General features: G+C 35.1%; 1 protein-coding gene across 1 annotated transcript in view; it reads left to right on the forward strand.

Moving 5' to 3' along the window:
- Pxdnl (peroxidasin like) overlaps positions 1 to 22,326 on the forward strand; it is a 439,633-nt gene that overhangs the window by 187,807 nt on the left and 229,500 nt on the right. The window contains exon 3 of the mRNA XM_078017185.1: positions 6,921 to 6,992. Coding sequence (XP_077873311.1) covers positions 6,921 to 6,992 — 72 coding nt within the window. The remainder of the gene's footprint in view (positions 1 to 6,920; positions 6,993 to 22,326) is intronic.

A 22,326-nucleotide genomic window follows, 5' to 3' on the forward strand; every position in this document is an offset into this window, starting at 1 on the left:
TATGTGGTATAAAGAAAGTACATAAGAAAATGCATAAATTATAGGTGTTTTCTCCTTTATGATAGCTCCTCTTATTTTTTTGACTTTATGATAGAATAAAAGCCATACATTCAGTAGAAACAGTATTTGAAGTTTTGAATTTTGCTCTTCCTCCAGGTAGTGATATGTAATACGCTCTGGTGATGCTGAGCAGCGCAACCAGCTGCAGCTCACAGTCAGCCACGTAACTGCATGGTCCCCTCATATAAAAAAAAAGCTTGGTTTTGGATGAGGTTGCCCAACTATCTGCTAATGCCAGTGTTCTGAGTGCTTGTAAGGTAGGCTAGGCGAAGCGATGACATTTGTAGTTAAGGTGTATTTAATGTATTTTTTACTTACAATATTTCCAATTTATTACAGGTTTATAGGGATATAACCATGGTAAGCCAAGAAGCATCCATAATCCTTATCTGACCAGGGACAATTTATAAACATTTAGCTGTTCTATCTAAAGTTTGGGAGACATTTACCAAAATTAACTAACTATTTCTGAGTAGAGGTGCTTTTAAATTTTCCTTGTGCAGATTTATATTTTAAAAACTGCTACATAAATAATCCATGCTAATTATAGAAAACAATTAGAATCAAATGATAGCATCACAGTTGCACTAAAATGGAAGTTATGTGAGGATGCCTGTTTTTAGTACTGTATCAGTTAAGAGGTGGAGGTGTTTGTGCATTGGGAGATGATACAATAGCTGTCACATATATGTATGCATGTTTGTATATACCCATGTATATTCTATCTAGATTGGGAATGGTAAAAAACTTGAAATTGTGATGTTTTAACATAAAGGTCAAAAACTGTTTAAAAACCTAAAATCAGAGGTAAAATTTAAGTATTAGTAATGGATTTTAGGAACTAAATGTTTGTTTACTTATTTTGCAATGGTGTGGCTTAAACACCAGGCCTTACGTATGCCAGGCAAGTGGTCCACAATGAGCTCCACCCCCTCTCCTAGGAGTTGAATAATTTAATAAACTAATTTTAACATAATTTGAGGGGTAGGTTTTTTACACTGTTCTAATATGTTGCCTATATTATAAGAAATGCAACCCTTCATTGGCTTTGGCATAGAAATAAATACACCCTCCATTTAGTTACTGCTCATGATAGTAATTATTTGTGGTAAGAGGAATCATGAGCACACGGCCACTATTTATCCGTATCCTGCTTCCTGGTTTAATAACACACTTGCCTGGCAAATTCTTTTCTTTACTTCTACTTACTTGCCTTTTAAAGCATCTAGTTTGTAACTTTCATGATTATTAAGGATGGAAGTCTAAAAGAGTACCTATTATCACCATTATTTCAAAGCACATTTTAAGAGGGTCATCAAGTCCTATTTGGTATAAGATAGAAATGAGGTATCATTATGGGAGATACTATGTTTGGCATGGGAGATAACTTCATGATTCAAACACTCACAGCCAACTATGAAGTGGTTAGAAACAATAAATAAGGGAAGTAAAGAAAGTTATAAAACTAATGCTCAAAATTCAATATCTCTCCTGTATTAAAATGATAATCAGCTGGGAAATATGTTGTAATAAAAGATTTGCTTTAAATTAGGAACCCAGAAGATGAAATAGCATGAGCAAATTTGGTAAAACATACATTTCAGTGTTAGTGTTGGAAAAAAAATTGTTCTAGTACATATTATAAGCTAAAGCTAAATTTTTTTGTATACCAAGAATTCTTAACAAATCAAGAAAGGCAAGCAATGGAATAGAAATATGGAACCAAAGATGTGTTCAGTTAATTTACTGACCAAAAAATAAATGGCCATTAACATAAAATTTCAGGATAAGTATATCTTTCTTTTACTTCAGTCTTAGATAGTCATTACTGACTTTGGCCATGAATCTCTTACTTGGTAACAATGCAAATAACACAGGAATCATAGATAATGCTTATTGAAAGTTCTGTACTCTGTTTACTTCAGGAAACATGGAAATGAAATGCACAACCTCTCCATATTAAGGGTAGCTGAACCCCATTTGCGGGGAGTTCAAAAGGTAAAGAGGACAGTGAACTTGTTGGATTTTTAAAAGAATTTATCCCTCAGAAAGAATTCACATGTATATCTGCACTTCCTTTTGAGGAATATGCATGAAGTGAAAAGTTGATAAAGTCACTAGATAATAAATTTGTGCTCTGTAAATGAAAATGAGCCAGTTCCTTTGCTTTACTTCCCCACCATTTTGAACTGCAAATGATTTATATGGTGCCTAAAATAATATAAATATTTTCTGTGGTATTGGCAATGATAAATTATCCAGAGATAGTCATTACTGACTTTGGCCATGAATCTCTTACTTGGTAACAATGCAAATAACTCAGGAGTCGTAGATAATGCTTATTGAAAGTTTTATACTCTGTTTACTTCAGAACACACGGAAATGAAATGCACAACCTCTCTATGTTGAGAGTAGCTGAACCCCATTTTTGGAGAATGTCTACATGAAAAGCAAGCACAATCATACCATGCAAAAATAGATCAACATTAGCACCACTTACCAAAAAATCAAACACACATTATAAACACAACAAAAAACAAAAACCTGTTTCATTTGTATGTAGTTATAAAGATTATACTTTCATAGTAAATCTTGGCATTATCCCAAGTAGATATTGCATGTGAGATGCAAACAAGTTCTGTTTTACTTGTTTCTCCTATTGAGGGTTTATTGTTTATTTATTTCAAAAATTTTAATTAATGTGTATTAATTATAGATCTGTATTGATTTCTTTGGGATCTGCTGCTAGAGAGTTATTATGTTCTTTCAGAAGCATCTTATTACCTTGATTTTTTCATATTTCTTATTCTCCTGTGTTGAGATTTGTGCATCAAGTGGATCAGGTGTCTCTACAAGTTTTGTGGAGTGGCCTGATCCACCACAGGGGCCCCTACACCCATTAAAGGACTAGCCACATAGTGAGCACACACTCTGTTTAGAACACAGAGTGGGTCTTTCCAATTCTGCCACTGTATGCACTGTGTTCAAAGTCATTAATCACAGCCAAAGAAGCTACAGGAGGACAGCACTATGATACCCGGCTGGAATTAGAGCCAACTGGGCATAACAAATCAACACCCAAGACACATCCTCGGGAGAAAGCCTTCATGAATTGTATTTGGCCACCCCCATTCACATGTACCCAAGGGTAGGGGACAGACAGCCAAGGGTTGTCAAGGTCCTCTCACCATGTCCCTGTGGCAAGGCAGGAGTGGAAAACAAAGTGCACCTTCCTCAACTTGTTAGTAACAGGCACTTGAGTGCAGCACAGTGAGGGGGGGTAGCTGGAACCCTTTGGGTACCTGCCTTTGGTTCCAGCACTGGTGTGGGTCCACATGTGCCTAGTCACACTCTGTTCTCAGGGGGCAAGGACCTGCTCCTGGTTCTCAATGGGGGCATCCTCTGCTCTCTGTGTTCTACCCAACCCTCATCCCTACAGTGCAGGCACCCTGGGCTTATATCACGGTCACTCTGCTGGGCCACATTGGATTCTTGAGGCAGTTACCCTTGAAGCCATAATAGCAGAATGTGTGTGGAGTCTCAGAGATGGGAATGTGCAGGGTTTCTGATCCCTAGAACAATTCAAACAACAGTAGGTCCCTTCTCAAGATGGCTCCTGGCTGTAGCACCCTAGGTTTTCTTAGGAGATGATGTGAGATTCTTTCCCAAAGCAAGACAGCTGTGCAGATTTCAGGTTACTTATCTAATTAGGCTCTAAGATGGTAAGGATGGTATAACTTTCAAAACACTTTTATTTTTCCTAATAGCCACATTATTTTTTTCCCAAAATATTTCCAAAAGCACAGTCTACATTTGTATAGTATGAAATATACGAGTGTGCATGCTACAGGAAGGCACTCAGCGTTTCAGAAAAAATAAATAAATATATAAAATACAATGAGCTAATGCAGGTGATACAATGACTCATTGGTCTAATGCTGCTTCCTCTTTTCTCCAAGGGCTTGATCATCTGAGTAATCAGCTATCCTGTCTTTAGAAATTACTTTCCTTTATTTCTTCAATAAAAATGTAACATTTTTCTTGTAGGAAATTTTGTTTGCTTCCTTTTTTCCCTTCCTCGACACTGTAGGCAATATTAGGTGTATTAGTCAGCATTCTCTAGAGGAACAGAATCAACAGGAAGTAAAATTATAAGAAGGGATTTATCAGTTTGGCTTCTGCATCCAGAAGCTGGATAATCCACAATGGCTGGAGAGCTAGAAGAACCAGTAGCTGCACAGTCCAGGAGGTAGAGGTCCCAGAATAAGAGGGATCAAAGGTGCTACCCTAGTCCGAGACTGAAGGCTTCTGCAGAATCACTGGCAGAGTCTACTTTGGAGGGGTGAAGAAGTGCGAGTCCGATATCCTCAGATGATCTAGCAGCAGTCAGAAACCTGTTCAAGAAGAATGCAGCTTTCATCTGCAGCTGCTTTCTTGCCAATCATTCCTAGACATACCCTCATTGACACTCCCTTAAGCCTCTGAGTAATTGGCTACTCTTAATCCAATCAAGTTGGCAATTCAAATTATCCATTACATAGAATATAGAGCACAGCTACAAATTTACTGAGCTTGTGTTGATTTTTGGTGAAAGGGCGTTAGGTATTGTTTTATGTCCTGAATTTCTGTAGATTCACTCATAAATTTCAATTGCATTTTATTTATGAAAAATAAAAGAAAAATAATAGAAATGACAGTTTCTATAATTACTTAATCAAAACACTGCTAGGTGAAGAATCCATCCATTAAAATTACAATACAGATATTTTGATGGAAAACACGGTGCTTTGAATAAAGTTTGACAAGAAATATGTGTTTGTGATTGGAAAATACATTCAACTGTGAACCACTGTAATGGATTTTTTTTTTTGTTAACAATAAAAACATTTTCAAAAAACCTTTAAATTAAATTGTTTGACCTCATATTTTAGGTTACTCATTCATATTCACAGTGAATTATAATGTTAAGAATATAAAGACCTCTCTACAAGTTGTATGTTTTACTTTTACCATAATTTAGATAAGTACCTAAGAATATGTGGAAACATAGATTTCTCACACATTTTATATATTAAAGAAAGATTAATTACAATACATAGTATCTTTTCCTTCTCTTGGTTGTGATTTTGGTCATAGATGACCAAAAACATCTTTAATTTTTTTTTAATTGTAGATGGATACAGTACCTTTATTTTGTTTAGTTTTTTAATGTGATGCTGGGCACTCTACCACTGAGCCACAATCCTAGCCCCTAAAGCATCTTCTGTATAAAACAAATTGACTTCTTTCTCTTAAACACCACATCCTTGGGAAAATTAAGAAACTAGTCACTCAAATTCTTTCCTGTGGTTCATATGAGATTGAGATTACATATACTGATCACATTATACACATCCCAGCAGAAGTGTAAATTACATGCACACACATATTTTATTCTATGTGCATTAGAATAATCATTCTCTAAGTAACAACATTTCTGTGGTGGTTGTTTTGGGATCTAAAGGAAAGTGTATGAATTGATTTGGAACAATAAAATGTGAGTGTGTACAGAGAGAGTAACTAAATGAGAGATTCTCTTAGGACAACACGTGTAACTGGTATTAATCATATATTAAATAGCTATGTTGATTTCAGCCTGCTTAAAAATTTCCTGCACACACGGTGGACTATAAATTTTATTGGATCCTTGACTGAAGCTAAGGAGTATCCGTGACAATTGGCATTATCTCTGGCTGGCATCACTTCTAATGCTGTAGATTTATTGTTCTCCTCCCCAGTGGCCAGAAGAACTCTAGGCAGTCTGTCACAAATGGTGAAGAGTGGCTTGGGTAACATCCCTGGGAGTCACATAGTGGCTTCAGATACTATTTGGGGAATTTAGCAGTGAAGCCTGTGGTGAACAGGTTAGGAACAGAAAAGACTGGAGATTTGTGGGCTTCCTGTGGCATTGTATGTAATGACTAAAATGATCACTTGGCTGAAGCACTTCCCTTTTCCTAATCAGTCACACACACACAGAGAAAAAACAAAAACAAAAATTCATCATACACTAACAGTGAGCCCTCCAGCATTTGATTCTGGCCATAGCTGTTAAGAAGCTTTGGTGTTTTTTTGATATTAGAAGACCTTCAGAGATAAGTGTACTAAGCCAACTAGCACACATTTAGACATGCCATCATAATTTAAATTTGAAGGAAATTTTAAGTGTTTTTATCCAAAAATATGATTTTCATTTTCCAGAGTACTCTTTTCAAAGCTTTCAAAGGTACAGAAAGGTGATTTTCTGTAACTTGGTTTACTGTTCAAATCCAATTTAGTTCTGCCACCTGTTATTTTTCTTCTTGGATTTTTTTTTTTAGAAGTCATTTTTAGAGCCTTTGATATCACTATATAAGAGCCTCACATCCTATGGTGTAATTGACTCTGGATTTGATCGTTCAACAAATACACAACGAGAATCCATTGTGTGCCAAAAGCTGTAATGTTTATTTTTCCAAGGAAGCTGCTTCAACCTAAGTGTTTGCAGCTCTCCATCTGTTAGTTTAGGAATTTGTCCCTTTGTTACTGTGACAATATTGATAATTTCTCTTTTAGATGATAGGCTTCAGGAGATGGAGAATTTTGCCTTTGGGTTTTTGATGCTCTTCTAGTGATATTTTGGGGATAACTTATTATATTTTTGAATAGATTAATATAGCCTTCCTAAATAGAAAATTAAAATTTCCAAATTTAGCGAACCATGTCACCATATTAGTAAATATTTTTCTACTGTGCAGAGCATTACACTTAAAAGTGGAACGGTTAAAATGTTTGCAGAATCAGCTTCTCATTGTGGAATTGTTTGTTTGTTTTCTTTTTAGTCTTCTGAACAACAATCAAATCAGAAAGATTTCCAGAACTGCTTTTGAAGGACTTGAAAATTTGCTGCATCTGTAAGTTCTAAGAAAAACCAACAATGGCTTAAATTTTGTTGACTGATTATTTTTGCCTTCTTGATTATTTAAACCTAAGTAATTCTTCACCTTCCAGAGAAGTACTGGCAACCTTGAAACAGAACTGTTAGATGAACATTTCTAAGGACAGCAAAGTGTTTCTTTCAATAGATCGTGCATCTGAGGACATTTGAATATTAATGCACATTTCTGTCCTTCCACCCTTGACACACAATTCTAAATTGGAGAAAAATAAGAACAAAGTTTAATCAACACTTATATCTAATTAATCAATAATTATAAAAAATCCACAAATCTGAATTAATATGTTAATAATTCAGTCATCTAAGACCTCTTGAGGCTGGTGAACACATTACAATTAGGAATGTTAATCAACTTGGGTAGGAGACAAATTTTGAAAAAAAAACAGCTTATAAATATGACCATTGACAATTATCATGCTTTTGATGTATTATTATTGATAAATGAATAAAAAACACTTAAAATGATTGCTTAAGTCAGAAACCAATGCATGTTGATAAAATGAATGTTGGATGGTGGAGAATGGATAGGCTTATGTGGGAGGCTGAAGAAAGTAAGCCCAGGGACACTGGTAGGAGTGAGTCCTGCAACTTCCTTTTAAAAAAAATGTTAAAGACAACTGGAGGTAAAGCTTAGTAGTAGAGCACATGCTTGGCATGTGCCAGGCCCTGGGTTTGATCAGTAGCACTACCAAAAAAAAGTATTAAGGAGGTAACTAACATTTTTACACAAAAATGTCTGCTTGTAGATCCATTAAGCAATTGGTTTAAAAGTCATAGTAATTCTTTTAAAAAGAAAATGCGGTCCTACTTTTGCTCTAATTTACATATCTGTTGCACTTTGCTGAAATGGAATTCCCATTATACACCACCCCAAGAGCTTTATAGCTTTCTTGTTTTGAGATTCCCCAGCCCTAACACACAGGTCTCCCATAACTCTTTCCATTAATCCACCATAATTTCTTGATTTGCTGCCCTAATCATGCACAGCCAATCTAACATGATCTGTAGGTGCTTGCTACTTTTGATCTCTACCAAGCTTTTAGATCAGTGCTGTAAAAAGTCTGCTCTTTGTTTGTGAAGAATCTTGACTTTCTCCCTGTTTTTCATCTCTATCCTGGCCTGTGGTTCTCTACTTAGCGGCATGTCAAAAGTAACTCCCTACAGTGATACAAGTAGTAGACTAAACAAAACAAAACAAAAAAACCTCTATGACTTTGTACATAATGGTTTAGAACAAAGTTCATTATTAGTGCTAATACTAAATGAGGAAATTTAGTTAAATTATAGCTGTTAGTAGGAAGTTAATATCGGATAAAATGCTCATTGTTGCTGATGTTGGATCAATTGCATGCACAAGAGTACCATATGCTCTGGATGAAAATAAGAAGAGCATTTCATAAAACTTCTATGTTATGACAAGCTAAACATTGTTTTTTAAGTGAAAGATAGGTCTTTGGGCTTCTGGAAGGTAAGTGACTTATGAAAAGGTGAGGATAATTGATAAATGTGTATTAAGCAGTGGGTGATGAACACTTTCCCATGGCCACCAATGTGCATCTTTCCATGTTTCCACTAACATTGCCAAGTGAGCATTGCTTCTCAAACTGGAGAAGTTCCCAGACAGAGGGCTGTAAGCAAGAAGACCCACTCAATGCATATGATACCTGCAAATTCATCTTCTATCTTTCCTTTGCATTTTAACCTCAATCCCTTGTTATTTTATTTCTTTGAACACAATAAGCACATACACACTTCCTCCTCAACCTGTGCACAGGATGCTGATTATTTTCCTCTTGGCTATTTTACCAGGCATAATGTCACTGTACTCCCAGTGACTTAGGAGACAGAAGCAGGAGTATTACAAGTTTGAGGCCAGCCTAGGCAATTTAGCAAGACTCTGTCTCAAAATAAAAATCAGAAAGGGCGGGGCTGGGGATATGGCTCAAGCGGTATCGCGCTCGCCTGGCATGCGTACGGCCCGGGTTCGATCCTCAGCACCACATAACAACAAAGATGTTGTGTCCGCCGAGAACTAAGAAATAAATATTAAAAATTCTCTCTCACTCTCTCTTTAAAAAAAAAATCAGAAAGGGCTAGTGATGAAGTTGAGTAGTAGAGTATCCCTGGAGTGAATCCCCAGTACCATAAATAAATAAATAAATAAATAAATAAATGCAGCTTTTTCCCTTAGTTAAATCTCAGTTTTAATATCACATCCTTTAGGAGTCCCGTTAAGTCAGTTAAATTTTTTTTTTTCTCTCTCTCAGGGTGTGCCTTGTGTATTTCATTTATTACATACATTATACAAGTTCATTTTTCTTTCCCATTTGTTACCTTGTTTATTTTTGGATTTCCCCACTGGATTCTGTAAAGACAAATGGCTCTGGGGCCATACTTCTTTCCATTTATTTGCCATTTTATTCCAGCATCTAGAACTAGTGTCTAGAACAGAGCGACTGCTCACAAAAGATTTGTTAAACAGATGTATGAACATAAGGTGCTCAGTAAATGCTTGATATTTGATTGATTAAGTCTCTTGGCTATGATGTGTTAATTAATCTTATGAGAGAAGAATGATAACGCTATTATATGCCTTGGATTTTTCAACAACCTGTGTATTTATCCATTATTTATAGTGTGCCATTTCCCAAGGATTTCCAGTGTTGTATTACATAAAATAGTTATAATGTTTTCATACTGAGGAGCTCAATTTTCATTAGACTATATATACCAAAGAACTTCAGTTTCACCTTGCCAAACATAAAGGCTAGAATATTTTATTTTTTCTCTAAGACAAAAGCGTTTCTAAACTCATGTGAAATTGTAGCGTGTTTTGTCCAAAACATATCATTGATTCCCTTGGGCAAAAACAAATAGAAGTATCCTAGGACAAATTTTGCTTTCAGATTCACACAAGAAAATACAATTGTTTGAGAATATCCTTGGGAACTGGGGTTCATTTAAGGTTAGCTGAATTTTAAAGCCAAGATATATTGTAGAAGTGGGAGCAAAATATTCCTATTCTTTGATTCAGCAGACCAGTTATCTCTTAATAGCGTTGTCAGGATTCATTATTGTGAGTTAATCTAATGATAGACTCCAAAATAAAACTTCTTGTCAAGAAGCATCTTGGTGTCCCAATGATAAGGATCTTATTATTTATTAGCATTGATAATTGAAGAGGTTTTTAAAAAGAATTATTTGTAGCGGGAAAACCCTGGCATGTTTCTGCAGGTTTGAGATGAATTGGGCATCATTTGTTAGTATTACAAAAAGGGAAATGTATCCCCCTTTCAAATCCGTGATTCTGTGTCTGGCTATGGTCCCCATTTCCTAAATTTGGTTTTGTTCTTTGAGTTACAGTTTCCTCCTTCCAACGCAGCCCTTGGACATCTTTGTCCTCATGAACTCTCACTCCTGAATGCTACACCCTATGCACAAGTTCACCTTTTTAAATCATTGTCATGATATGTCACTTGAAATTGTGTACTCAGCCTTTTCCATCTTTTGTGATTTGGGTAGGAGGGGGCACTGGAGATTGAATTCAGGGGCACTCGACCATGAGCCACATCCGTAGCCCTGTTTTTTAGTTTATTTAGATACAGGGTCTCCCTGATTTGGTTAGTGCCTCGATTTTGCTGAGGCTGACTTTGAACTTGGGATCCTTCTGCCTCAGCCTCTCAAGCTGCTGGGATTACAGGTATGTGATACTGCACTTGGTGCTTTTGTGAATGTATTTGAACTCTGTCTCATTTCTTTTGCAATGTATAGATTTTTTTTTAAATCACTTTTTTTTGTTGTTGTTTAAACTACTGAGCAAGAAAATGTCATTGAAGAATCTGATCTTTAATGATGTAACTTTGAGGGACTCAGCTCTCACCATTTTTGTCTAGACTCACTGCCTGAATTTAATGACAGTCTTAAAACAGAGTGAAATTTGCATTCGGTTTCTTGTTATTATGTTAGCTTTCCTTTCTATAACAAACCTCTGCAGGATTTTTAGTGGCTTAAAACAAGGAAGAGGTCCTATTTTTTCATGCTTGATTCATGGGTGGCCTGGGCAGTTCTGGTCTGCTCTGGCTCAGACCTTGGGTTTAGAATGGCATCACTCACACATGCCGCAATTCCACAGTTTTCAGCTGGGGAGGGGGGGCTTTTTCTTCTTTCTCTGGCCAGCTAGATTGTGCTCGTTCACACAGTGATCTATCTCTAATGAAAGCCAGGGATGAGTGCTTTTCAAGGCTGGCTTTTGCTGTTTTTAGTGTCCCATTTGGTCAATCATGCCACATGGCCCAAATCTAATTCCAGCACAGGAAGATCTTGATGAGTGAAGCAGCAAAATCACCTCATAAAATGTTAGAAATCAGGGATGGGGAAATTTGTGGCCGAAAGTGCAATTGACCACTTTAATATGAGGAGTGGAGTTTTCTGAGAGTTGAGATTCAGATTGCAATCACAATCAAGCCCACTCTGGCTCTGTCACCAGGATGGACTTTTCTGATGGGTACAGTAGGAGCTCAAAGGGAGAAGAGGCCTGATCTATTCTGGGAGACACAAGGGGTGGAGGGCAGGTTAGATTTGAGGGAAGAAGCAACACTTTTACTTAATTTTGAAAGGCTGTATGAGAAGAGGTAAGAAATGGTCTGCTGTGATTTGGTAATGGGCAGTATCTTCAGTGGCTGGATGGAGCATGGATGAGAGATGAGACTGGTGAGTTTGATAAGCCAAATAATAGAGGTGAATGGTTTCAATGCCTGGCTGCCTGCCTTCCTGTTTATAACTCTTTCTTTCTTCTAATCATGCCAAATTAGCTTCTATTCTTACCATTCCACTAAAAATGCTTCAACAACGTCCACTCGTGTTATTAGACATATTGAACATTTAAACATTTAACCCTGACTCATGGGTCTTTTATTGGTCACACCCCCTCTTGATCCCTTTGGTGCTCTTGGTTTTCCTTTTCCTGGTAATTGAGCACAAATTCCTTCATCCTGAGCTCTCTCCTGTATTTTGCCTCTCTGTTGGTGAGTGTATCTGCTTCCACTGTATCAATCATTATCCAAATGTTGCTACCTCTTAAGTCTTTATTTCCAGCCCAGATTGTTTCTATATTTCCACACAACACCTATTTCTTTACTCAGTATTTCTACTGACATGTTCCACAGAATCCTTCAATTGACATGACAAATATCTGTCATGTCTTTAATTTTCCCCTTCAAACCCACTCCTGATTTTCCCTTCAAACATGATGCTTCTTATTTTGGGAAATGATTGCACATTCATACAGCCCTCTGAACTAAATTTCTACACTGACCTCCTCCCATTTACTTTACCATGATGGTATCTAGTTATTTTTCCATCCTGTGGGTTCCGTGTGAACATGATTCATATCCCCCCTCTCTGTTTATCTCAATTTGGCTGCCTTACCTTCAATCCTCATTATCCGTCTTCCCTACTGTTAACAAAACCTTTTATCTCCATCCATGTTTTCCTCTTCTAAATCTCCAAAAGGTAACCAGTCATCTTTTAAAAACAAAAATACAATCATGCCACTCTTCTCAGAGTTCTTCAGTGGCTCCCCATTGTTTTGGGGATGAAGTAGAAATACTGTCTATATCCACATTAAGATTCAGCTTCACTTTATACCTTTAGGCTTCTTGACAATCACCTCCCCACACTCTACGCTCTGAAGTTGCTGATGTGTGGCGTTTGAAATCCTATTGAATTTCTACCTTGGGATGCTCCCGGGGTTACTGGATTTTGCTGGGGCACTTTGTTTTTCTGGGAATCCTTTTTGCTCCCTCTGATACTCAGATCATCTCACAGGTCACTTATTATCACAGACCACGGGCACTAATAATGTATGTCTTCTCTAACTGCACAACCCACCTGTGTGGCTTTACAGATGGGAAAGATGAAAGAGTCATTATTAACTTCACCAAGGACACTGGAAACTTTTGAAGAACAAATCTGGAGAAAAAAGTGGACCAAGGAGTGAGGATGGGGTGTCTCTTACCCTTCCTTGGGGGATAGTGCCCTGACTTTCAGTGGAGGGGTCTAGTCCACTCAGTAGGCTCATCCACTAAGAGGCAGAGCTGCATCAAACTATCATAACTCAATGAGATTAAGAACATCACCCATTTTCATTGTGTCCTTTTGATTATCTGAATCCCAAATAGATTTGAGGTCAGGGAAAGAATATGCTGACTACCTGAGAAGAACAGTTCAATCTTCAAGGGACGTATCACTACTTAATTAATTGATTTATCAAACTAGTTTTTTTTTTAAAAAATGATTTTAACTAGCGTGGATCAGTTTCCAAAAGAAGAAAAGATACTTTGGTTCTCTGACTAAAACTATTTCCTAGGCTAAACTGAGTAACCGAGATAATGTCCTTTGGGAGATCTTCTATGGGCTAGTCATTTCTCCTCCCTATGCGGTATTTGTCTTTTCTCTCCATGCTTGCAACATGCTTCTAAAAATCAATTTCAGCATTACTTTATTTTATTTATTACTTTATATTCCTGACATATAATCACTTTGTAAGCATTGCTTGGCTAGGAATTTCATCCAATTTGTCTATTTGTTCGTCTCTTCACCCAATAATTCAACAATCTATTTGATAGCTGTGAATCTACTCGTGCATACATTTACCTATCTATTCATCCTCTCAACAATCATGTAGCAAACAACTACCATGCCAGATACTGTACTAGATCCTGGGTAAGCAAAAATATTTGACTGATTCTTACAGAATCTAGGGACTTAAACAGCAGAGAGGCATTATTTGTTCATGTTCCTGCCTTAATATGTTAATAGAAGATTATCATTATCTGTATAGTAATGAATCAGTGATGTCCAATGGAGTTTAGAAAGATTGAGGAGGGGAGAGGAGACATTGCACAGAGATACAAAGGATCATAAAAGACTATTGTGAACAACTATATACCAACAAGGTTATAAAATAATAACAATTGAGGAGATTGACAAAGAACATTCCAGAAACTGAGGAATTTATGGCTGAATTTTACCAAACACTTAAAGAAAGGATATCAATCCTTCTCAAATCTTTGAAAAAAAAAAGTTTTACTAATAAAACTAAAACTATTGAAGAGGAGGGGATATTTCCAAACTTGTTTTACAAAGTTGTCTTACCCTGATACTAAAGTCAGACGAGGATACAAAAAGAAAACTATAGAACAATATCCCTGGTGAAGATGGGGATTTCTATTTGGCTCAGACTCTTTGATGCCTAGTTTTTTTGCTCTCATGAATTTCCCACAAAGATAACTTCACTTTTTCTGATGAATATGTATTTATGAATCTGTTTGGTGATATAAGCTCAACCTTGCAGATGGTTGGGGTCACCGATATGGCCGCCTGAGCCAAAATGATTCAAGAACCACAGAAATTCTTTTTCTCCAGAGATTTCCCCTTCACTCTTTCCTCCTTCCTGACTTTTCTTTGATTTCAGAAGGCCACAGCTGCCTCTCACCCACTCGACAGGGGAGGATCTCTAGTGAGATAATCCTTTGCAGGTTTCCAAAGAGGGAGAGAGGAATGGATTCAGCCTTGCTTTGAGTTGTATATTTGCTGATTAGGCAAAAAAAAATCTTCAAAGTTTGCCTTCCATTATGAATCTTTTTGATGAAGTATTCACATCCTCTAGGAACGTTTTTCCAGGTTTTCCCAATGGGGAAGTGCTGGTTACATTTGAAATATCATTTCTCTTTTTTAAAATCTCTCGGATCTCAATATTTAACTTTGTCATATAGCAATCAATTCTTCCCTATTACATAATGATAAGCTACTTGTTCTCAAGGAATATCTTAACTATTTTCATGTGCATATGTAATTTTATTTATTTTTAATTATTAATAAGAATTTTAAGGCATATATATTTTAAATCTGTAGTCTGATTGGCTTTGTTAGGACATGATATATGAAAGTTTGGTGGACAGATGTGTGGAACAAATGATCCTTATATGTGAGGATAAACTGAATTGACCTTGGTGGTTTCAGAGAATAGAATATGGGCTTAAAAAAAGTTATAGGCATGATGAGTTCAGTTAAGCTACTCACTTATTCTATCTCCATTCATTTAACAAACTTTTTATTATGATAATAAATTAGTATGTAGTCATAAGAAAGAATAAACAGGATATAACATCTAATTTTTTTCTGCATTTCCCCATCATTGGTAAATGTTATGAAACTATTATCCAATAAAAGACCAGGATATTTGCACTGATATAATCAATATATAAAAGTCATTTCTATTACCCTAGATTCCTCATGTTGCCTATTTATAGTTGAAACCACTTCCCTCTGCCTTACTCCCCTTTTAAACCTTGGCAACCACTAAACTATTCTTTATTTCCAAAATTTTGTTATTTTAAAAATGTTATGCCAATATAAATATACAATATATAACTTTTGGGGACTGCCTTTTTCCATGCAGAATAATTCTTAGGAAACTCATCCAAGTTGTAAAATATCGATAGCTTATTACTTTTATTGCTGATCAGTATTTTATGGTAAGAATATACTATAGAATATACTACAGTTTGGCCATTTGCCTACTGGATTATTTCTATTTTCTGATAATAAAAATATGTGTACATGTTTTTACATAAACAAAACTTTTAAATTTTTTTAAAAATTTGCTCTAATTAGTTATACATGAAAGTAGAAGGAATTTTGACATCATACATAAATGGCTACATAATTCTGTATCTTCTGGTTGTACATGTCCTTTACAGATGGGAAAGATGAAATCATGTAATCATATGTGCATATTGGGTAATAATGTCCAATTTATTCCTACCCCCATAGCCCCTTATTGTGTAAGGGGGTAATCCAAAATACCTCTACTCTTCCCCTTGCCAGCTTATTATGAATTAGCATCTGCATATCAGAGAAAACCTTTGGCCTTTGGTTCCTCTGGGTTGGCTTCTTTCACTTAGTGTGATATTCTCCAGTTCCATCCATTTATTGGCAAGTACAATAATTTCATTCTTCTGTAAGGCTGAGTAGTATTCCATCATGTATATATACCACAATTACTTTATCTGTTCATCTGTTGAAGGGTACTTAGATTGGTTCCACAGATTAGCTATTGAAAATTGAGCTGCTATAAACATTGAGGTGGCTGTATCACTGTAGTATGCTGATTTTAAGTCTTTTGGGTATAAACCTAGAAGTGGGATGACTGGGTCAAATAGTGGTTCCATTCCAAGTTGTATGAGGAATCTCCATACTGCTTTCCACAGTGGTTGCACCAATTTGCAGTCCCACCAACAAAGTATGAGTCTATCTTTTTCCCCACATCCTCCCCAACATTTATTGTTACTTGTATTCTGGATAATTGCCATACTGACTGGACTGAGATGGAGTATCAGTGTAGTTTTGATTTGCGTTTCTCTAATCATTAGTGATGTTGAACATTTTTTCATATATTTGTTGATCTAGTGTATATCTTCTGAGAAGTGTCTGTTCAGTTCCTTAATCCATGTATTGATTGGGTTATTTGTTTTTTTGGTGTTAATTTTTTGAGTTATTTATATGTCCTGGAGATTCCTGCTCTCTGTGAAGCGCATGTGGTAAAGATTTTCTCTCATTCTGTAGGCTCTCTCTTCATGAACATAATTTTTTTATTCTCTGGAATAAATGTCTGGAAAAACAATTACTATTGAGGCAGGAGATAGATTACTTATAAGCAGATAGAAATTGGGACTAGGGGAAAGGGGTCCCACCACTCCAGATTGAAACCCTATGCTTTTTGTTTTTGGCTGCCTGACTGGAAAGTCCCACTCATGCTTGTGTACCCATGCCCTAACATTAGTCAACCTCAAACAAGCAGTTCTTTCGTTTTAAGGAACAAGAATGGGACAAACTCAGGTCAACAAAGACATTAAACTATCCTATTATAGGAATAAGAAATTAAACTTGTACATTTTCAGTTGTATCAGAAAAAGAGAACAATAAAGGAAGACTTTTCAATTACAGATTAATTCAGTAGAGAATTAAAAACCCCTAGAATATAGACACTCATTGGCATCCCTCTCTTGTGATCCCTCCTTCTTGGGGAGCTTTGCTTTCTATTGCTCTAATAAATCCTGTTATTTTGCTTTCTCTCACCATTATGTTGAGGATTTCATTCTTTGAATTAACAAGACAAAACCCCCACCCATACATGTCCTATATTACACTAGGTTATGTGGTGGTTTCATGTTTAATTTTTGAAGAAACTGACAAATTTTCTGGAGTAGCCACGCCATTTTATTTTCCCACGAGTATCACTGGTTAAGTTTCTTTGCAACTTTGCAAGCATTTTTTCACTGTCACTATTTTTTTAAAAATTTTCATAGTGATGGGGCTGGGAATGTGGCTCAAGCGGTAGCGTGCTCGCCTGGCATGCGTGCGGCCCGGGTTCGATCCTCAGCACCACATACCAACAAAGATGTTGTGTCTGCCGAGAACTAAGAAATAAATATTTTAAAAAAAAAATTTTCATAGTGATGTCTCATTGCAGTTTTAATTTGTATTTTCCTAATGATTAATGACGTTGAATGTCTTTCATGTGCCTATTTACTCTCTCTATATCTTCTTCTGTTCATGGCTGTTCAGGTCTTTAGAGCATTTTCTAATTAGATAATGGGATTTTGTTTTGTTTTTATTTTTTGTTTATTTTGGTACTGTTAAATTTTGAGATTTTATGTACTATAGAGGACAGTCGTTATTCAGATATGTAGTTCTAGAATATTTCTTGGTTAGATGTGTAGTTTTCAAGGGGTTGAGGATATAGCTCAGTTGGTAGAGTGTTTGCCTCAGATACAGAAGGTGCTGGGTGCAATCCCCAGCCCTGCACTCCCCAAATGTGAAGTTTTCAAAGAAATACTTGTTTAACTGGATCTTTTGAAGGGTAAATATTTTTAATATTGAAGTCCAGTTTATCAAATTATCCTTCTATCTATTGTGCTTTTGGTGTCAAGTCTTAAAATACTTAGTCTTGTGGTAGATCCAGAAGATTTTCCAAAAAGATTTATAGTTCTACATATTGTACTTAGTTCTGTGATTCACAGAACTAAGTACAATATGTAGAACTATAAATTTTAGTATAAGATTAGACTTAGGTCAAGGCTTTCCCCGCCCCCACACTTTTTTCTTTGTTGAAAAGGCTTTCTCCACTGAATTGCTTTTATATCTTTCTCAGTAACAAGTTGACCATATTCTATGAGTCTATCTCAGAGCTGTCTTTTATTCTATTTACCTATATGTTTACCCTTTGCCATACAGTCTTGATTACTGTAGTTCTATAATATGCCCTAAAGCCAGGTAGACAGCTTTTTTTGTTGTTTTATTCTTTTCTTTTTCAAAGTTGTTTTAAGTATTCTAGCTACTTTAACCTTCTATTGAAATGTGGAGTCATCTTTTCTATATCTACAAGTCTTTCTTGGATTTTGATAGAATTTTTTTAAGTTTGTATATCAACTTGCAGTTGAATGAAAAATTTATTCCTTGTGATTTCTAATTCATGAATAAATGTCTTTTCGCGTATTTAATTTTTTTATCAGCATTTTTTTAGTTTTTAGAACAAATATCCTCTGCAGTTTTTGATAGGTTTGTACTAGACATTTCATTGTTTAAGTGATTGAAGAGTATAATAATATTTTATATTTTAAGTGATTGAAAAGAGTATTTATTATATTATTTATTTTAGTGTTCATATATCCATTGCCAGAAACTAGTAGTACAATTGAGTTTTGTATTCTCTTATATACTGTGATCTTGCATATTCATTTTTTAATTCTTAAAGAATTGTGGTTTTTTTTGTTTGTTTTGGTTAATTCTTTAGAAATTTCTATGTAATCATGTCGCCTGTAAATAGGAACTTTTTTCCTATCTCTCTTTATGATCTGTATGTATTTTTTGGACATTTTTCATTGATTGGATTTTCAGTCATTGTGTTTAATAAAGTGGTGAGAACAGATACTACTGTCTTGTTCCTGGTCCAGGCAAGATGATTCAGTTATGAGCCATGACATAAAAGATTAGATGATTTTTGTATAAGATTAGATGATTTTTCTTTTTGGTCAAATTCTTAACTAGGAAGCTGAGAAAGCAACCCAGTAATCCTATTTTCTTAGAGTTTTTATCATAAATGAGCATAGACTTTGACCAAGTTTCTTTTCATTGATTTCTGTGACCAGGTGACTTTTCTTCTTGAGCCTGTTCAATACAGTATTTTATGGATTAATTATTGAATATTGAACCACTCTTCTGTCCGTGGAATAAACAACACTAGATTATGGATTTTTAAAAAGATTGCTCAAATACGTTAGAGAATTGTTGAGAATTTGCCTATTTATAAGGCTTTTGGTCTGATGCTTTCTTTTTTTTCTACTGTTTCTCAGTTTTGGTTTAAAGTTTGTGATGCTAACTTCACAGTGAGTTGAGAAGTGTTCTTCTTCATCTTTTGTTGGAAGAGAGCATGTAGATAATTCTTTAAACATTTGGTGGAATTCATCATAACTTAACATGGGCCAGGGATTTATTTTCCAAGAGGGTCTAAATTATGAATTCAATTTTCTTAATAGTTGTAGGGCTGTTCGCATTATCTACTTCATAGTGGGTTAGTTGAGGTAGCCTGTGTTTTTTGAGTATGTGATCCATTTCATCTAAGCTGTCAAATTTATGTGTGTAAAATTGTTATACTTTGATGGCAGTGCGGTCTGTAGTCTATTTCCCCACTTTCATTTCTCATTGATTTTTTTGTGTCTACTCTTTTGTTTTTTGTCACTCTTGCTTGAGGTTTTACAGTTTTATTACTACTTTCAAAGAATCAGTTTTTTGTTGGTTCCATGGTTTCTCTATTTTTAATGTTTTTTAAAAATTTTATTGATTTGTGCTCACTTTTATTGTTCTCTTTCTTTTTTCTTTGAATTTGTTTTTCTCCTTCATTCTAATTTTTTTGAGGTGATTGCTTTGGTTAGTGGTTTGAGAGTTTTCCTCTTTCATAATATATGTCAGGTGATAAATTTGACTCTGTATTACTTTATCTATATGCTGCAAATTTTGACATGTTGTATTTTCACTTTCATGCTGTTCAAGGCATATTGTTTAATTTTTCAAATTTTCCCTTTTATTCATGAAGTATGTAATTTGATTTCCAGGTGCTTAGATATTTTCTCTTTCTGCTATTGATTCCATTGTGTTCAGAAAGTACACTCTATGGATTCAATCCTTTCACACTGATGAAGATTGTTTTTTGGCCTAGGATGTGCTCTACCTTGGAATGTGATCTGTGAATGTGACCCCAAAAAGATATGGAGTCTAAGTTTCTGGGCATGGAGTGTTGTATGAATTTCAGCAAGGTTCTGTTTTTTAATGATATAATTGAGTTTTTCATATCCTAGCTGATTTTCTTCCTAGCTATTTTATCAATAAGTAAGAAATGAGTATTGAAGTTATCTATCATTGTAGATATATGCATTTCTACTGTCAGCTCTGTCACTTTTTGCTTCACAGATTTTGATGTTTTGTTGTTTTTTGCATACATTTAGGATTGTTATGTCTTCTTGTTGGACTGACCTTTTGACCATTATATAATTTCCTTTTTTGTCTCTAGTAATTATCTTTGATCTGAAGCCTACTTTATCTTACATTAACACAACCAACCTGTTTTGTTTTGATTGGTGCTTGCATAATCCAACTTCTCTTGTACTTTTACTTTCAATTTGATTATTCCATCTTACTTGAAGTCAGTTTCTTATAGATAGCACATAGGTTGGCCACTTTATTCTGCAAATTTGTGTTTTAATTGTTTAGATTGTTTCTATTTAGTGTAATTGTTGATGCATTAGGCTCAAGTCTCACACTTTAATTTTTGTTTTCTGTTTGTTCTATTTTTCTTTTCTGTGTTTTCTTTCTGGTGTCTTCTTGTTTTCCTTTTATTCTGTAGTGTTTTGTATTTTGTCTTTTCATAGTTTTGGTTGCAGTTGCTCTGCATTTTATATATTTACATGTAGCTTATCACATTCTAATGTACTCATTTTACTTGCTTGCATTAAACATAGAAATCTTACCTTTCTTGAAATCCCTTAATCCTCCCATAATTACTACATAATTGTCTTAAATATTTTCTCTACATGTTTGAAAACTACAGCAAATGATGATATTATTTTTGCTTCAATCATCAACCATAATTTAGGAAGCTGAAGATAAAAGGTACAATGTATCTGTAATTTTGGTTTTTTTCACTATTCTTTCTTTTTGTTTCATGTTAGTTTTATCATTTTCTTTCTGTTTAGAAAACTTTCTTTAATATACCTCTAAAGTTGATAATTCTCCTAATTTTCATTCTTTTGAGAATATCCTGATCAACCTGTCATTTCAGAAGAATATTTTAGCTTATTTATATAGAATTCTGGATTCATTTTTTTTTTTCTATAAACACTGGAAAAAGGTGTAACTCCTTCTACCTCTGTTATTCCTGATGAAACAAAAAGTATTTAAGTTTCGAATGTCTTGGGTTGTGGCTCAGTAGTAGAGCACTTGCCTAGTACATTCGAGGCACTGGGTTCCATCCTCAGCACCACAAAAATGAAAAAATAAAAGAAAAGTATTTAAAAAATTGAATGTCTTTCTCATATGTACTTCCTGACAAGAAGAAATAATTGATAATCACAACTCTAGTGTGTGATGAATTTTTTTTTAAAGTGGCAAATTATATGTAACATAATATGTGCCATTTTAACGTTTGTTAAATGGATTATTCAGTGCCATTTAGTGCATTTATAAAATAAAGTAATGGTCACTAATATCCATTTCCAGAACTTTTTCATCATCCCAAACAGAAACTGTACCCTTTAAATAATACCTCCACATTTCCCATTCTCCTGACTCTCATAACCTCTGCTCTACTTTCTGTCTTCATGAATTTGCCAATTCTAGGTATGTTAATAACTGGAATAATTTACCATTTATTTGGCTTATTTCAATTCACATAATGTCCTTAAGGCTCATCAATGTTGTAGTATGTAACAATTTTATTCCTTTACAAAGCTGAATAAAATTCTATTGTATTGATACACCACAGCTTGCTTAATCATTTATCCATGTATGGACACTTGGATTTTTCTCCACCATTAGGCTATTATGAAAATGCTATTGTGAATATGGGTTTGCAAGTATCTGAGTCCCTGTTTTCAATTCTTTTAGGCATACAATAGAAATAAGATTGCAAAATTCATTGTTATGCTATCATTTATTCATTGAGTAATTAATTT

Source organism: Ictidomys tridecemlineatus, chromosome 7 (genome assembly GCF_052094955.1).
Source record: "Ictidomys tridecemlineatus isolate mIctTri1 chromosome 7, mIctTri1.hap1, whole genome shotgun sequence".
NCBI lineage: Eukaryota > Metazoa > Chordata > Mammalia > Rodentia > Sciuridae > Ictidomys > Ictidomys tridecemlineatus.